At 36.9% G+C, this 19995-nt stretch overlaps 1 protein-coding gene across 1 annotated transcript in view; it reads right to left on the bottom strand.

The window, feature by feature from the left end:
* DNAH6 (dynein axonemal heavy chain 6) overlaps positions 1-19995 on the bottom strand; it is a 223413-nt gene that overhangs the window by 187807 nt on the left and 15611 nt on the right. The window contains exons 4-6 of the mRNA XM_047069367.1: positions 3469-3736; positions 540-674; positions 330-450 (exon numbers count right to left, since the gene is read on the bottom strand). Of these exons, the coding sequence (XP_046925323.1) occupies positions 330-450; positions 540-674; positions 3469-3736 (524 nt within the window). The remainder of the gene's footprint in view (positions 1-329; positions 451-539; positions 675-3468; positions 3737-19995) is intronic.

The raw sequence follows: 19995 nt of genomic DNA, 5'->3' as shown, positions 1-19995 counted from the left end.
ACCATGCTACCTCTTTCCCAGGAACAGCTTTATCCTCCTTTTCCATCTGAATTTTAGTTATTCTTTACAGTTCATGTCAATTGGAGCCAACCTGAGATCCATCCAGTTGCTTAATTTTGACAAACTTATTGTCTGTTCTGGTAGGCTTGACATAACTTTAAGCAAAGAGTCCCTGATTCCACCATAAAGTGCTTATGAAATAAAGGTTCTGTGACTAGTATCCTGACGAATAGGATCATTATTTGAACTTAAGAAAAGTAGAATAAAAAAGTTAATTTTTTAGAAAGCCATGACTTCTGATCTATCAAAGTTTTTTTTCCCCTTCATACCCTCAACAGGTTTATGTTGACAGTCATCAGGAATAAATCCTGCGGCATGCAGAGCAATTCGACAAGCCTTCCTGACCACAACTTTTGCCTCATTTCGAAATTCTTCTAGGCGCGTTGTCACCTAGACATTGATGAATATGTATAATTAGCAATAGCAAAGTAGCAACAATAGAAAAAAAAATCTCAAAACCATAGACAAAAATTCCTTACCTCTTCTAACCATATGATCTGTGTGGCCTTAAATTCTTGCAGGGTATAAGTATGACATTTTTCAATATAACAAAGTCTGATAAAACTCAAGTTATAGCATAATTCATTTATTTTAAGAAGAGCCGGTCGCAAATGCTGAATGAAAATAAAAATTATCATTGTTTAGTTAAAAAAAAACCCTGTCTTTTAAAAGAATAAAAATATTTGGAAAGCAAGAATGGTTATTAAGGAAAATACATAGGTCTATATGTTAGCTCTAGCTACAACTCCAAAGTGCATACATTAAACAGGAACACATCTGAAATTTTTCTAAAAGCATTCTTTGAATTATCAGACTTAATTTGTTTGAATGTCTATCTTTTTATCTTGAATATGTGTCTTTTAGCTAAGAAATTGAGGGTAATAGAGGACTGGGAAATATCTTAAATTTCACTATGTATGATGAATGGCTACTAAAAGATTCATTGTGTTATCTTAAGGACTACAATGCCCAGTCACCATGGTAATGGAGAGGCCCATTTGCTGATCTAAGAGGCTTTGACATAAAATCCCAAGACAACTTTGAATTAAAAATTTTTTAAGTTAAAATTTTTAACTTTAAATTTAACAAGTTGCTGAAAAAGAAAACTCAGTCACTATTAAGAACCTATTTATTTGTGGACTGGAACAATGAATGGAAGTAGATGGATGGATAAATAAAATATATATATCCATACAACAGCGTATTATTTGCCAATAAAAAGAAATGCTATGCTATAACATAGATGAATGCTGAAAACATTAAGCTAAGTGAAAAAAGCCAGCCACAAGGAACCACATATTACATGGTTCCATTTACATGAACTGTACAGAATAGGCAATCCAACAGAGACAAAAAGTGGTTTAGTGGTTGCCTAGAGCCAGGGAGGGTATTGGGGGGAGATGGGGAGAAATATAGAATGACCACTAATGGATAATAGGGTTTTTTTAAAAAAAATTACTTATTTATTTTGAGAGAGTGACAGCAGACAAGGGGCAGAGAGAGAGAGACAGAGAGAGAGAGGGAATCCCAAGCAGGCTCTGCACCATCGATGTGGAGCCTGATGCAGGGCTCGAACTCACAAACTGTGAGATCATGACCTGAGCTGAAACCAAGAGCTGGATGCTTAACCAACTGAGCCACCCAGGTACCCAAACAAGGTTTCTTTTTGGAGTGATGAAAATGTTCTAAAATTGACTGTGGTGATGGTTAATCAATTCTGTGAATGTAATAAAACCACCAAATGGTATACCTTAAATGGGTGAATTGTACACTACGTTAATTATATTTCAATAAAGTTGTTAAGAGGAAATGTAGGCACAGGTGCCAATAAGGTTTGTTACTAAAAAATATCATGAAAAGAAATATTTCAGATATTTTCAATATATTCTCCACATTGATCCTTTCAACCCAGTCCTCCTAATTAACTAACTGTAAATGTAAGAGTAGTGATAAGCATTGCATAATTATAGTATCTAATAGACATTTAAACCAACACAATGGGTCTGTTATTTAGGTCAATCTAAGCTTAAATGGATGAGAACTTTCTAGTCTGCCAGGGCTACATTTAAGAGAAGATATTATCAAGGTCAAAGCACTATTGGTATGAATGGTAGATAGGACAACTGTCAGCACATAAGAGAACAAGCCTTAAGGATCAATCAAGGTGATCTTAGAGACGAATACAGGAAGAACTATTTTATATACTTAGTAACAAACTTATGAAATGTATAGTGCCCAGGACATGGCAAAAGATAAAAGGTGGTAAAAAGATAATAAAATAGGTTCAAATGATTGATGGATCCTTAATGAAATTAGAGGTCTAGGAGTTGAGCTTACTATCAAGAAGGACTAGAATATTTTCTGCAACCCAGAATGCTTGATGAGATGGATGACCTGAAATAGCACATCTCATACATTTGTTTTGCACTAATACCTATGTTAGCCCTAGACTTTTAATGTTCCTTGGTGTAACTGACATCTTGATAATGATCTTTCAGATCAACATATGAAAGTGAAGGAAATGAGCAGTAAAAAAGCAAACTTGAGGCTTCTGATTTGAGAGGGTGGTGACTCAGTGTCATAGAAATAGACAGCTGAGGACCCTGACCGTAACGGTGATTCCAGTTTATTCCCAAGGGCCAAATAGAAAACTTTATTTTTTAATTTTTTTAATGTTATTTATTTTTGAGAGAGAGTGACAGAGACAGAGCATGAGTGGGGGACGGGCAGAGAGGGAGACAGAGGACAGGCTACGCACTGTCAGCATAGAGCCTGACATGGGGTTCAAATCCACGAACTCTGCGATCATGACCTGGATGGGCACTCCACAAGTAGAAAACTTCTAATGCAAGTTGAAATTCAGTGAATGGGTAGAGATTTTAAATATGGCCATATACTCTTTAACAGTTCTTTTCCCATGATTACCCCATTCTGCAAAGTAAAGATTAAAAATTTCCCTAGGGTCTGAATCCATGGTAGAGGAAAGTATAGGTATGATACCTTGGGAAGCACTGGCCCATGAAAACAGGTCCCCCAATTATTTTGGACCATAAAGTCCAGAGTGACTCAAAGATAAAAGGAGATAATAAGGGTTGCCAGCCCACTCTGCTCAAGAGGATATACCATTTTCCTGATCAGCAACAAAGGGGGCCATGAATCCAAACCTCTGAGGCTGCTTCTAACTGAAGGGGACCTGTGCAACTCTTTTCTTATACTTTTGCATTCTGCAACCCCAGTTAAAATGTAAAAACACTGCTAGACTGCCAGACTCTTAAATGACAAGACAGTATGAAAATTCTCTTAAAAAGATGAAATATTCTATTTCAAGGACAGTCTATACCAATACCTGTAATAGATTCACATTTTGTTTTTCTGTAATTCCTTTAAAATATAATTAAAAATACGTACAGGATTAACAATGAACAAATTTTTTTGTAGAGATTGTCGACAACCACTGATTTTCTTGGAACGGACATTCTTCTTCCACACATTAAAAGCCTTCCATTTCCGGAAAAGTGCAAATATGGGAATTTTAGTGAGTTCTCTGTGATATAGATACTGCTGTTCCCATCGATCAATTTCGATATACTCAATGTCCTCATTATAAATGTGTGTTACGGCTTTTTTGCTAATAGTATAGTAGTCATTTTTATTGATGTTCTCATAACTTACAACTCTATGAACAAATAAAATTGAGGCAAGTAAATAAAGTATTCAATACAAAGTCAAGCAATTGCATTGATTTTTTTTCTAAAGAGATAAAACATTTCAGAAAAGACATATTATTTCAAATTGTTAAAAATTCTAACAAACTATTTTTAGATTGAATAAATTACTTAAGAAAAGAAAGAGGAGCTCCTGTTTAAAAAATAGTTGTACTTATTTTAGGTCTTAAAGATTTTACAACCTTGGTAATATGCTTGATAATTTCAGTTACATGATCTTTACAAAAACAACTCAATAACAGATATTTAAAACATAATAGCTCTGTATGAAAGTTACCTGAAAATAAGTTTTTATTATTAGCTGTTTAGAAACTATTCAATAATAATATAAAAGAGTTTTACACTACTCAGTATTGAAAGAATTGTGAGAAAGATCAAAGTAAGAAAAGATGAATTAAATAAGATTCAAATCAAGACCCAGATTAAATTGAAAAAATATGCCCAGTTCATCACAGAACAAAATAGTTATTACTGAGAACCTATTTATTTCAAGATATTCCCCTTTCAACTGTCATCAAGGGCATTCTTCACCCTTATGCTTAACAGGAAACAGATCAAATAAGGAAGAAAAGCAAGTGAGATAAAGACAGGAGTAAGGACAGAAGGAAGCAAAGTAATGAGAATAGAAAAGGCTGATTCTCTAAAGTTTCTTAAAACAAGAACTTGCCTGTAGGCACAAAGTTTTTTGTTTTTGTTTTTTTGTTTTTTTGGTAATTTTAGCCATAACATTGAAATACTGGATGCAACTTAAATATCCAATAATACAACAATTGTGAAACATATTGTGATATAGCAAGTTATTAGAATATGTTTTAAAATTTAGGAAGATAAAATTTATAAATATTCTACAGTACTCTAGAATATTAAGATAAGGAATAGCTGCAAAATAAAACTGCAAATTTTTTTTTGTGTTAAAACTATGCAAAAATTATATGTACTGACAAAGACTAGATAGGAACACTCCAGTGAAAATCAACTGTTTCTCTTGTCTACGTTCTCCCCTGATCCTTAGCTCTGCATTCTGAACCTGGAGTTCATGGCTCTTTAGCATAGCCTTCAGTTCGTCTGTGAAATCCCTGAAATTGTTGTCTGTGTACAAATTGATGTACATATTTATAACTCTTAAAGAAATTGGAATAAAATTCTCTTATGTTGTGGGTCTGTTAATCAAAAAACTAAAAGCCATTGGAATAATTTCTATTTATGTTTAATTAAACTGAGCTAGAAAAATCTTTTTAAAATTAGGGCATACAGGACCAGAATGGGGAAACAAACAAACAAAAAACAAAACCACCAAAACTCCAAGCCAAGACCTGATCACGGGAGCACACAAGGGCAGTCTGGGAGCTGATGGTGGGGAGCTGATGGAGAGGAGTCTGAAGGTCACTCTCCTACTTCAGTGCCACAACAGAAAATGTCAACCTGTTCAGCTTTTATCTAATTCCACTATCTGTTTGCCTGTGTTCTAATTAAAACTTCACACCAGAACTGTCTGGGAAAATGCCAGGTATTACATGTTGCTGGTGAGGTGTATGAAAAACATATTTTTTTCCCTTTTTTATTTGTTGAAAGCTGAAGATATAATTAGGACATTCTTGGGGTTATTCTCTCCAAAATGTGAAATTTTAACTTGTCTCTGAAACTGTAATTAACTTCAGATGTTTCAATAATATCAGCCATCAAACCAACCTAAAGACAAGATCAAGCAGCTCACTATGGTCTTTGTGTATGTCTGGAAAACTTGCTCTCATTGGTCTGTTTCTAAAGACCCTTCTAGAAGGTGGCAGATGTGGTCCATGATGTTGAATTCTAACTTATTGGTGCTCGGTGCCACTTAGAAATCTTTTTTATTTGCAGTTTACTATTTAAGATCTTCATTCTCAATCCCCTAAACCTTTTCATCCTCTACACATTTCTACTCTGCATAGAACAAATGAACACACTAGTCTTTTTCAAAGACTGGATCACCAGCATCAAAATCATCTGGGCTGCTTATTAAGGATCCACATTTCTGGGTCCAACACAGAATCAGAATCCTTATGTATGAGACTCAAGATTCTAGTTTACCAAGCTCCCTGGATGATTCTGATACACAGTAATGTTTGTGAACCACTGAACTTTATTTGAAAGCAACCAACAAAAATGAGGTGGTCATAAAGTGAGTACTGTCTCACACCTTCACTTGAAAATCATCATACCTGTGTGCCTACGCTCCAGATCCTGAGTGGATCTCAAATTTTCCTCCAGAGATGAAGAGGTTTCACCTCACTTTTTTCTAACCCTCCTGGCTTTTAGCGACTTTTCCTCTGCATCTAAAAACATGCAAAACTTCTCTTTAACTTGCGGAAAGTTTCCCTTTAGCTTGTAGAAAGCTTTTTCTCCACCTGCTGCCCATTTAACTTGAAATCCCACATTGCCTTCTTTCTCTCAAACTTCCTTTATAATGGTGTGTATTGGTGGGCCATATCTCTCCCATCCATTCCTTTTGAAAGTTTCCAAAAACCGGTCTTGTTTCTCATAACTTTAACAAAATTATTCAATTAAAGATGAGCAGGGACTTCCTTCAAGCCCAATTCTCTTGGTAGATGGATGGGGCAGCAAGGTCAAGGAAAGCTCTGTAAAACTAAGAGGGACTATCCACAGTTCTCTGTAATCCTATTCTCCATAGACTTTCCAGTTCATAACTTGGTGTTACCTGTATGTGAAAACACACGGGTATCAGATGAAGGCAGGTGGAATTAGGCTCTTGTGGTATGATGGCCTGTTGTCTTTTTAATGAATATGTGTAAGCCAATATACAATTTCTCCTATTACAATTAGATTTCTTGTAGCTGTTCATGTTATTATGGAGAAGAAAAATACATTGGCCTATTTTTGATTTTTCTCTTAAAGCAGAAAGGCTTTTTTTGTTTATTTGGTTTAGTTGTAAAGAAGAGGGAATTCATGATAAATTGGTTTGATTTCTCTTGTACACTGCTTCGGAACATCTCATTGTTTTAGTTGTCTAAGTAAAATGCCTCTGAACAAACAAAAAGACTTTCCAGCTCATTACTGAGGGGGGTACCACCCAAATCTACTCCTTGAGCCTTTGTACTTCACACACTATGCCTCAGACTGCTCATCTATCTCAGGAGCTGACCCACCACACCACATCTATGCTCATAATTGCCTACTCAGCCTTTCTTGGCATCCAGGATTCACCCTTAACTTCCGCTGCTTCTTGGATAGTTGCTTTGGATATTTCTTTCATCAAAGAAATTTCCTTTCGTTGAGGAAATAATACAAAAATTTACTTCAGGGTTTAAAACGAGAACTTCATTTGTTCAAGTGCTGTGCTATAAAATTCCTACGTTGCTGATAAACAAAACGGCTTTATGATTCAATCAACTAAACAGGCGCTTGGATAGTTAACTAATTAGGATGAGATGAATACCTTGGGTAAAATTACATTTTACTATATTTTAATGGGGAAAAATATCTGGAGTGTTTTCTTGCTATTCAATGTAGAATCAGGGAGTCCTCTGTCAAACTATTTTACTGTAGAACCTATATCTATCCATCTGAAATTAAACTTAGACTCCAAGGCTTCTGTTAACTCCAAAAGGTTATGTCGTATTTGAGAGAATCATATGGCATATGAGAATTACACAGCCCTGTGGTAGGTCATAAATTGTCTTATTATTGTTTATTTAAGTTATAACTCAAATTGTGCCTACTGGGGTTCTAAAAATGTTAATTTATTTTCCTAGAATTCCTTGATTTTCCAAAACGATGATATCTCAGTGTGATTTGTTATTTAAAACAGCAGCTCTATCTGTTGTTACACAGATTGAAAATGCTTCTGATCATCTTGAAACCAGCCTAGTAAGACTAATAATGCAGAAACATGGTTTGTTTCCTGCTCAAGAACTTTAAATAGCCTCCTACTGTTTATATCATCAAATCCAAATTACTTTGCCAGGTGTTTGGCACTCTCCTCTTGTTTCATGTTAGTTCCTACTCTGTCCCACAAATTGCCCTTTTTAGTCAGGCTGACTTATCATATCTACCTTAGGCCATGTTCGAATGCATACAAATGTCTTTGTTCACCCTGTTCTCTCTTCCTATCTCCTTCAAGTTTCTGATTTCAACAAGCAAACAAATAATTACCTGCTTTAAGGTAGTGGAGTATATTAGATAAGCTCATATGGCCCTATGCAAATCTAAGTTCTCTTATTATTTTCATAATTATACAGTTTTAATTGTTATAATCTGAGCATATTAATTGGGTGAAGGTAAATAGGCAACTGCCTGGAAAGAAATTAGCTACTTCCTGTGTTCTGTAATTATAAACCTCAATTTGTTTGATGATGGTCAAGATCATGAATCTGTATGGGTTTAGACCTAACCTAAAGAGGAGAAGAGAAATGACTTACTTTGCTTCTGGTTTGACTAACCAGAAAGGGTATAATATCTGATAAGGAACTCTTTTTTACCTAGAAAATTAAACAAAAGCATAACTAAGAAGAAACATCCAAATTTCTGTAATAAGAGAGTATTCTGGAGCCAGTAGTTCTCAGCACAAGGTCCCTGGAACAGCAGCAACAAGCATCCCATGGGAATTGTAATTTCCCAGGCTATGTTCCCAACCCACTGAATCAGAAACTCCAGAGGTTTAAGCATCTGTTTTAACAAGTCCTCTAGGGCTTGCTTGAGAACCGCTGCTCAAAGTCCATGGGAGTGCAGCATTGAGTTAAATACTGGAATGATCTGGTGAGTTTTAAAGAAATACTGTTGTTCAGGCTCACCACAAATCAATTAAATAATGTCTTGGAGTAGGGCCTGGCTGATTCTCATTAGTAGCCAAGTCTGAGAACCACTCTTCTAGGTTCTTCAAAAAAAATTTTTAATGTTTATTTATTTTTGAGAGAGAGAGAGCACAAGCAGGGGAGGGGCAGAGAAAGAGGGTGACAGAGGATCAAAGCAGGCTACGCACTGACAGCAGATTAGCCTGATGCAGGTTTTGAACTATGAACCGCAAGATCATGACCTGAGTCGAAGTCAGACGCTTAACCAATTGAGCCACCCAGGCACCCCTAGTTTCCTCAAATTTTTGTGTGAAATAAAATCATCACCCATTAAATTGTCACAGCCCCAGAATACTACCAGGGCATGTTTGTGCATGTGTGTGTGTGTGTGTGTGTGTGTGTGTGTGTGTGTGTGTTTGAAGAGAGAGTAGGGAGAAAATATGAAGCTGAGTATTTTTTATTATTCCAAGTGCAAATATGAGGTGCCTTTAATGTTTCCATGTGCTGGCTGAGATTTGACTCATTAGATTTAAATTTCTTTATGGACTAGCCCAAGAAAATGGTCATTGTGTTAGGCAACTTGGCAAGGTTTCTGATAATGTGGTTTCAAAATGATCTGTTATTACAGAGGACATATAACCTCACTATAAAGTTTTTTGTAATTATGACTTCACACAGAAACCACAATGCTGAAATTTGAGAAAGTACCAAACATCTATCTGTGTTTTCTGTTCTAGGTCACTAAACAGGTAATCTCACTAAAAGGACAGAATAGCTTTAGTTTGAAATTTAAAAAGCTTCCTTTAAAAATACTTTTAACAGGGCACTCGGGTGGCTCAGGGGGTTAAGTCTCCAACTCTTGATTTTGGCTCAAGTCACAATCTCAGGGATCCTGAGATTGAGCCCCATGTTGGGTTTCTGCTGACAGCGGGCAGCCTGCTTGGGATCTCTCTCCCCTTTCCCTGCCCCTCCCCTGTTTGGGTGCACACACTTGCTCTCTCTCTCAAAATAAATAAATAAACATAAAAAATACTTTTAAAAAATGTTTATTTTTGAGAGAGTGCAAACAGGACAGAGGATCCAAAGCAGGCTCTGCACTGAAAGCAGCAAGCCTGATGTGGGGCTTGAACTCATGAACCATGAGATCACGACCTGAGCCAAAGTCAGATGCTCAACTGACTGGACACCCAGGTGCCCCTAAAAAAAAATACTTTTAACATAATAGGCTTAGGAACCATCTGAGAACTGGATCATTGGGAAAGTAATATGGCCTGAGCCTGGTGTGGATGATTATATGGTCCTAACAGCCCAAGCCACATAACTCTGTTTCACAGAGTCCCAATCCCAGCATGTGTCCCTCAAGAAAGAGTTGATTGGCCGTACAGGACAGAAATGTGTAATTAGCATCACTTAACCTGAGGTTTCTCAATCTAAGCACTACTGACATGTTGGGCCAGGTAACTCTCTGTTGTGTGAGCCTGTCCTGTGCACTGCCAGCTGTTTAGCAGCTACCCTTACTCTTCCCACTTGACACCAGCAGCACCATCCTCTCTAGTTATGGCAACCAAAGATGCCTGCAGACATCCCCCAATATCTCCTGGGGGGCAAAATCTCCCAGGTTGAGAACCAGTGATTTAATTTAATGTGTCTTAATTGCATATGATCACAGAATAATTGTTTTTTACCATCTACCTATTAATACCACTTATATATAATGGTCCTAGAAATACACATTAGGCAACATTTAGGTAGAAGAAATTTTGTGTCTTCTTTCTTGGCTTTATAGACCCTAAAAATGCTTGGTATTTGGGAAGGGCTCTGCCATACATTCTGATTTATCCACTCACTAAATTTATCCACTCACTAAATGGTTTGAAAATCGACATTTCACAGAGGATGAAATCATAGAATTGAAAGATGGGAACATCAGATATAATTCTGAACTTCTTTCTGCAAATCACGAAACAATATCAAATAGCAAAGTCCTTCATATATCTGTACCTCAATTTCCTCACCTTTCAACTATAGAGAATGCCCTTCTAAGGAGGTTCTTTTGAGGACAAAATAATATTAATGTACAGAAAGCACACAGTTCAGCCTAGCACAGCATGTGTGATGCAAGTGACAGGAAAAGTCATTATTAGAATGAGTTTATTAGGCACAGTGTATGAGAGGCTGGGTTCTAAAGCCCAACTACTTGGGTTTGAATTCCAGCCCCACAGTTCACTACACTAGCTGGTCAAACTTGGCCAACTCTGCCTCAGTTTCATCATTTGTAAAATGAATCTATTAATACTGGCTACCTTACAGAGTTGCTATGAAGATTAAATTAATTAATACATATGAAGAACTTGGAACAGTGTTTGGCACATGCTAAGAGTTGGTGTTTGTAGTATTGTGTAACAGTATTCACCTTTGTAAAAGTTTGGTTACCGCTATGACTTTATAGAAGTATCCTCATCAATGTGATCAAGTGTATATATGTTTCAATGACCAAAACAAAAAAATAGCAAAATATAGACACATAGAAGTGGGATGAGAGGTTCTACAGAAATGGGAGAAAAGTCCACATTTGTCAAACACCAACAATGGCTCCTTATATATAAGCATGAAAAAGAAAGACTTACATATTGCTCCACCAGGCAATCTTATTAGCTTCAGCTAAATGTTCAGGTTAATAAAACTTTCATAAACTATATTTGGAACCCTTCTACTTAGGAAGAGCATAGGGCAGGAACTACTTCTCGCCATCAAGGCAGCATCAGACTTCACTCTTCCATGGGACTACTTGTAGGAATCTATCAGCCACCCAGGAGCTACCCTCTCCCTAGATGACAACTCAGAGGCAAGGAGATGAGATCCACACTGGGTGGGTATGGAAACCACCCTGGCTTAAAAGCCTTATTACCACATGAGCCAGTATGTCTTGCAATAACTCTATAAGCATAGATTTCAGGCTTCCTGATAGAGGCATGCCCAGAAAAAGAGTTGCTGCACCATGGTAAGTCCAAAGCTATGGCTCCCCATCAGTTATTTAGAATTCATTTTGTCTCCCCCAGTGCAGATATCATTCACAAATCAGGGGTCATTTTTATCATAAGCAATGTTTCCTAAAAGTAACTGACTTCTACTCTTATCAGGATACAGGGAAACAGAGTTTCAGAGTTAACCAAGATCAGATTCTCATGCAGAGAAAATTGTCCTACAGTCCTCTAGAACAATGCTTCCTAAACTTCGTGTTCTAACAAATCCATACAATGGTGACATTTTGAAAGGCACCCTGGTGAAGGCATTAATTCTGATCTCTTTCTATTGTAACAAGAAAAACAACACACAAGATATCTTAGGGAAATATTCAATACTGAATTTGATAAAACTTCCAAATAAAGCCTAGCTCATAAGCCACAGCAGTGACCATACTGTTTGGAAGTAGCCACCTGCATTTCTAAATCAAGACATGATGAATGGTCTGTTCAAATTCTTGACAACCACCACTACCGAGAAACTTTGTTTATAGAAATAGTAGACAACAAATAGCAGATGATTTATTGCTTTGTCTCTTATGGATGGAAACTCCCCTTTCCATTAACCAGAATTTGGATAATTTGTTCTCTTGAAATTGTGAACCAAAGGTACCACCATTCTTCACTTTTAATAGCTTTCCCTTTTTCCCCTTTGATAAATGCAGTGTTGAAATTTCTTGTGAAATGCAAATTGATTTAAAATCCAAACATTTCAAGTATTTCAGAAACAATGGTAAGCTTTCTCTGAAACACAGACAGATGTTACTCTGACTGAATTTTTCTTTAGGTTTAAATCCATTACAATCACTAAAAATCACTAGAGACCCATTTCCAATATCATTTTCCCAAAGCTGAATTCAAAGAGTGGTATTCTAAACTGAGAGATTTCCCCCTAAGATCAGGAACACGACAGGGATGTCCACTCTCGCCACTGTTATTCAACATAGTATTGGAAGTCTTAGCCTCAGCAATCAGACAACACAAAGGAATAAAAGGCATCCAAATTGGCCAGGAGGAAGTCAAACTTTCACTCTTCACAGATGATATGATACTGTATATGGAAAACCCAAAAGATTCCACCAAAAAACTGCTGGAACTGATCCATGAATTCAGCAAAGTTGCAGGATATAAAATCAATGCACAGACATCAATTGCATTCCTATACACCAATAATGAAGCAACAGAAACAAAAATCAGAGATTGATCCCATTTACAGTTGCACCAAAAATCATAAAATACCTAGGAATAAACCTAATCAAAGAGGTGAAAAATCTATACACTGAAACTATAGAAAGCTTATGAAAAAAAATGAAGAAGACACAAAAAAGTGGAAAAACATTCCATGATCCTGGATTAGAACAAACATCATTAAAATGTTGATACAACCCAAAGCAATTTACATATTCAATGCAATCCCTATCAAAATAACACCACATTCTTCACAGAGCTAGAACAAACAATCCTAAAATTTGAATGGAACCAGAAAAGACCCTGAATGGCCAAAGGAATCTTGAAAAAGAAAACCAAAGCTGGAGGCATCACAATCCCAGACTTCAAGACATATCACAAAGCTGTTATCCAGACAGTATGGTACTGGCACAAAAACAGACACTCAGATCAATGGAACAGAAAAGAGAACCCAGAAATGGACCCACAAACATATGGCCAGCTAATCTTTGACAAAGCAGGAAAGAATATCTTCGAGTGGTGCTGGGAAAACTGGACTGCAACATGCAGAAAAATGAACCTGGAACACTTTCTTACATCATACACACACAAAAAAAAACTCAAAAAGAGTGAAAGACTTAAACAAGACAGGAAGCCATCAAAATCCTCAAGGAGAAAGGAGGCAAAACCTCTTTGACCTCAGCTGCAGCATCTTCTTAGTCAACACGTCTCTGGAGGCAAGGGAAACAAAAGCAAAAATGAACTATTGGGACCTCAACAAAATAAAAACCTTCTGCAGAGCAAAGGAAACAATTAGCAAAACTAAAAGGCAACCAACAGAATGGGACAAGATATTTGTAAATAACCTATAAGATAAAGGGTTAGTATCCAAAATCTATAAAGAACTTATCAAACTGAACACCCAAAAAACAAATAATCCAGTGAAGAAATGAGCAAAAGATGAATAGATGCTTCTCCAAAGAAGACATCCAGATGGCCAACCAACACATGAAAAAATGCTCAGCTTCACTCATCATCAGGGAAATACAAATCAAAACTGCTATGAGATACCACCTCACACTTATCATAATGGCTAACATTAACAACTCAGGCAACAACAAGTGTTGGCAAGGATGCGGAGAAAGACGATCTCTTTTGCACTGCTGGTAGGAATGCAAAACTAGTGCAGCCACTCCGGAAAACAGTATGGAGCTTCCTCAAAAAATTAAAAATAGAACTACCCTACGACCCAGCAATTGCACTACTTGGTATTTATCCAAGGGATATAGGTATGCTATTTTGAAGGAGCACATGTACCCCAATGTTTATAGCAGCACTATCAACAGTAGCCAAAGTATGGAAAGAGCCCAAATGTCCATCGATGGATGAATGGATAAAGAAGATGTGGTGTATATATATACAATGGAGTATCACTCAGCAATCAAAAAGAATGAAATCTTGCCATTTGCAACTATGTGGATGGAACTAGAGGGTATCATGCTAAGCGAAATTAGTCAGAGAAAGACAAACAGCATATGACTTCACTCCTATGAGGACTTTAAGACACAGAACAGATGAACACAAGGGAAGGGAAGCAAAACAATATAAAAACAGGGAGGGGGGAAAAACATAAGATACTCTTAAATATAGAGAACAAACAGAACAAACAGTAACCACTGGAGGGGTTGTGTGTGTGGGGGGGGGGATGGGCTAATGGGTAAGGGACATTAAGGAATCTACTCCTGAAATCATTGTTGCACTATATGATAACTAACTTGGATATCAATTTAAAAAAAAAAAAGACACTTCTCCAAAGAAGACATCCAGATGGCTAACAGACACATGAAAAAATGCTCAACATCACTCATCATCAGGGAAATACAAATCAAAACCACAATGAGATACCACCACACACCTGTCAATGTAGAATGGCTAACATTAACAACTCAGGCAACAACAGATGTTGGCGAGTATGTGACGAAAGAGGATCCCTTTTGCACTGCTGGGGGAATGCAAGCTGGTGCAGCCACTCTGGAATGAAGTTCCCCCCAAAATTAAAAATAGAACTACCCTACGACCCAGCAATTGCACTACTAGGTATTTATCCAAGGGATACAGGTATGCTGTTTTGAAGGGGCACATGTACCCCAGTGTTTATAGCAGAGCTATCAACAATAGCCAAAGTATGGAAAGAGCCCAAATGGCCATTGATGGATGAATGGGTAAAGAAGATGTGGTATATACATACAACGGAGTATTACTCGGCAATCAAAAAGAATGAAATCTTGCCATTGGCAACTACGTAGATGGAACTAGAGGGTATTATGCTAAGCAAAATTAGTCAGTCAGAGAAGGACGAATATATGACTTCACTCATATGAGGACTTTAAGATACAAAAGAGGTGAACATAAGGGAAGGGAAGCAAAAATAATATAAAAACAAAGAGGTGGAGAAAACATAAGAGACTCTTAAAAATGGAGAACAAACAGGGTTGCTGGAGGGGTTGTGGGAGGGGGGATGGGCTAAATGGGAAAGGAGCATTAAGGAATCTATTCCTGAAATCATTGCTGCACTATATCCTAACTAGCTTGGATATAAATTTAAAAATAAGTTAATTAATTAATTTTTTTAATGTTTATTTTTGAGAGAGAGAGACAGAGTGCAAGTGGGGGAGGGGCAGAGAGAGAGAGAGGGAGACACAGAATCTGAAGCAGGCTGCAGACTCTGACCTGTTAGTACAGAGCCTGACACGGGGCTCAAACCCACAAACCATGAGATCGTGACCTGAGCTGAGGTCGGGTGCTTAACTGACTGAGCCACCCAGGTACCCCAATAAATTAATTTTTTAAAAAGCAAAGAGTGGTATTCTGCTCACATATTTTTTGTTATGTCTTGGACTTTATTATAGTCACAGTTTTGATAATATTTAGTTTGGAATTCATAACAGCAGGGAAACATTTACATATGGGAGTTCCTTTGCAAATAAAACAATGTATTATTTGAATGCAGGATTCTCAGAATAAGCTCTAAATATAATGTATGTTTTTAAGAAGTATTTCCATAATGTTTTATTTGCCTTAAATATTTCATTGCCAGTAGGATTCCGCCCCCCCATGACAAAGTTCTTCCAATATTTCACTTCAGTGATTCTAAATAGTGCATTATTATCTAGCAGTTACTAATATCTATAGATGCATCAATATTCAATAAAACTCCTTTTCTGCAGTAAAATTTTAATCATGTCCTGGAGTATGTTAATCTCTCTTACCTAATCTGTTGATCTACTAGTGGCATTATTGATAGATTTCCTTTGCTTTTCTGGTAACAAATAGAATGAAAAAATTTCTACACAGGTTGGTAAAATTGCAATTCTGCCACAGTGAGTTATTCTGACATTAGATATTGTGTGTGTTCTTGCATGCCTAGCTTCTTAAGCTTATTGATGAGATATTAATCTAAAAACAGAATTTGGTTTCATATTTTGTACTTCAATATGCCTTAAAAACTTCAAATCCTTTTCTGGGTATGGTGGATATCTTTTGGTAAGGTGTTGATATAGCTTGCTTGTAACTACTGATTCATTTGATAACATTTCCATACAAATGAGATATTTAGGCAAAGGACTGGAACATTACTGTGATTCACAAATCCAAGTGTGAGATGTTTTTAATTATGTTGCCTAATTTCTAATCTTTTTCCTTGTTTTAAATTTAAATTTATGTTTTAAATTCAAGTTAGTTAATATACAGTGTAGTCTAATCTTTTTCCTTTTGACCACTGTGTTTATCTTATAGCTCTAGTAAAATTCTAGTTTTAAGAATACACTATCAAAGAGGACACAAATAAATAGAAAGAGAGTCCATGCTCATAGATTGGGAAATTTAATATTATTAAAATGTCCATACCACTCAAAGTATTGTACAGATTCAGTACAATCCCTATTAAAATTCCAAACGCATTTTTCACAGAAATAGGACAAACCTCAAGAGAACCCAAATAGTCCAAGCACTCTGAGACAGAACAAAGCTGGAGACATCATGTTCCCTGATTTCAAACAATATTAGGAAGCTAAACTAATCAAACCAATATGGTATTGGCATAAAAACACACATATAGATTAATGGAACAGAATAAGAAACCTAGAGATAAAAGCCTGAATATATGGTCAATTATTTTATGACGAAAGAGCCAAGAATATACAATGGGGAAAGGACAGCATGTTCAGTAAATGGTGCTGGGAAGACTGGACAGCCACATTCAAAAGAATGAAATTGGACTGCCATCTAACGTCAAACACAAAAGCTAAATCAAAATAGATTAAAGACTTGAATATGAGACCTGAAACCACAAAACTCCTAGAAGAAAACATTGGTGGTAAACTCCTTGAGATTGGTCTTGGTGATGATTTTTTTGGATTTGACACCAAAAGCACATGAAACAAAAGCTAAAATAAACAAGCAGGACTACATCAAATTAAAAAGCTTCAATACAGTGAAGGAAATCTTCAAAATAAAAAGGGAACCTACTGAATAGGAGACTATATTTGCACACCATGTATCTGGTAAGAGATTAATATTCAAAAAATATAAGGAATTCATACAACTCAATAATAAAAAAAACCCAAACAATCCAAATAAAAAATGGGCAGAGGATGTGCATAGATATTTTTCCAAAGAAGACATACAGATGGACAACAGGTACATAAAAATATACCCAACATCACTAATCGTCAGGGGAATGCAAACCAAACCACAATGAGGTATCAATCACCTTACATCTGTCAGAATCATTATCAAAAAGACAAGAAATAACAAATGTTGGTGAGGATGTGGAGAAAAGGGAATCCTTGTAGACTGTTGATGGGGATGTAAATTGGTACAATGACCATGGAAAACAATATGGAGTTTCCTCAAAAAATTAAAAATAGATTTTACCATATGATCCAGCAATTCCACTACTTGGTATCTATACAAAGAAAACAAAAACACTAATTCAAAAAGATGTATGTGTCCCTATGTTCACTGCAGCATTATTTGCAATAGCCAAGATATGAAACCAACCTCAAGTGTCCATGAAATATAAAGAAGATGGTGTGTGTGTGTATGTGTGTGTGTATACCCAGCAATTGTGTATACACACACACACACACACACACACACACACACACACACACACACGGTGGAATACTACTCAGACATAAAAAAGAACAAAATCCTGCCATTTGCAACAACATGGATGGACCATGAGAGTATTATGCTATCTTACTGTAAGACCTAGGGCAGTTACTTAACCATTTTGTGACTCATTGTAAAATAGAGATAATAATTGTATCTATCGTATAGTATTTTGTGAGGATTAAATGATATGACATACATAAATAATTTGCCTAGAACAAAGTGAACACTAATGATCTTTTATGACATAAAATATGATGATTCACTTTCATGTGCTCTCACACAAAGTGGATATATAATCCAACTCTCTAGCCAACAATCCTCCCCCATATCTCATAGCTACCCTTCAGTTACAATCACTCTTGTTCAAGGTCTTCAGTCCCAACAAAACAGGATTATTTTGTCTTGATCAGTTCTATTCTCTGTTCTCTATGCTCTTCATGATCTCCCTAGTTCCTGATTCTTTTTTTTTTTTTAATTTTTTTTTAACGTTTATTTATTTTTGAGACAGAGAGAGACAGAGCATGAATGGCGGAGGGACAGAGAGAGAGGGAGACACAGAATCGGAAGCAGGCTCCAGGCTCTGAGCCATCAGCCCAGAGCCCGACGCGGGGCTCGAACTCACGGACCGCGAGATCGTGACCTGAGCTGAAGTCGGACACTTAACCGACTGAGCCACCCAGGCGCCCCCCTAGTTCCTGATTCTTTACCTAGTTTCCTCTTTACTTGCCCCAGAGCTGACCAGAGTCACCACTATGCCCCCTTGCTGGGCAAAATAATCTGCAGCATATAGTTGTGTACTTATTCAGATTGATATTCCAACATATTTAGACATCTCCTTGAAGCTTATTCCTGACAAAATCATTATACCTAACATATATCACTAAGTTGATATTTTAGAATAAACTTGATAAACAGAACTATTTTCTCACCGAGAGGGATCATGGTAGAGAGATAATCATTGTAGAACTTCACATCTGACGTATTTTACTACACTTGAAAACTATGCAAAGACATATTTTATCACATTACTATTAAAAGGAGTTTAGTATATAACATGTCCTCATGTCACTGACCCAGTATTTATAACTAGTTTTAACTTTCAATTTAGCTGCTACCAAGTTTGTGCTACCCAAATGATTATCTTTTCATTAGGTTTATAACATCTGGAGTTCAGGCTAGGGAGGAAAAATTAACATCAACCCCAAAATGTAATAAACCAGGATTCCAACTCTATCTTCTTCTTTTTTTTAATGCTTATTTATTTTTTGAGAGAGAGAGGGAGACAGAGGATGAGCAGGGGAGAGGCAGAGAGAGAGGGAGACACAGGATCTGAAGCAGGCTCCAGACTCTGAGCTCTCAGCACAGAGCCCCACATGGGCCTCGAACCCACGAACCATGAGATCATGACCTGAGCCAAAGTTGGACACTTAACCAGCTGAGCCTCCCAGGCACTACCGCCCCCCCCAAACTCTATCTTCTTAAATGAGCACTTGCATATTATCATCAAGCATCACTACTATCAGTTCAAAAAAGTATAAAATATCAACTCAATTCCCCAAGTACAGTGCTCATTAGTCTAGATATACAATTTATCTCCTGAATTGGACAAAAGCACAGTTTCCATATTCATCTTTAATAGAAAATCATTTTACATTTGGCAAACTTTGACTCCTCTCATAGTGGGGAATGAATATCACAAATGGCACTTCTTGATATCTGGGTAATTACATGATTTTTTAAAAAAATATTTATTTGTTCATTCTGAGAGAGAGTGAGCATGAGTGGGGGAGGGGCAGAGAGAGAGGAAGACAGAAAATCTCAAGCAGGCTCTGCACAGGGCTCGAAGTCACCAACTGTGAGATCATGACCTGAGCTGAAATCAAGAGTTGGAGGCTTGGGGAGCCTGGGTGGCTCAGTCAGTTAAGTGTCCAACTTTAGCTCAGGTCACGATCTCACAGTTCGTGGGTTTGAGGCCTGCGTTGGCTCTGTGCTGAGAGCTCAGAGCCTGGAGTCTGCTTCAGATTCTGTGTCTCCCTCTCTTTCTGTCCCTCTGCC

The sequence above is a fragment of the Lynx rufus genome, unplaced genomic scaffold (genome assembly GCF_022079265.1).
Source record: "Lynx rufus isolate CCGP_SWC_20201006 ecotype Redwood Valley unplaced genomic scaffold, mLynRuf1.p SCAF_8, whole genome shotgun sequence".
Classification (NCBI taxonomy): domain Eukaryota; kingdom Metazoa; phylum Chordata; class Mammalia; order Carnivora; family Felidae; genus Lynx; species Lynx rufus.
The sequence above is the reverse complement of the archived record's forward strand: the minus strand, read 5'-3'. Positions and strand labels throughout refer to the sequence as shown.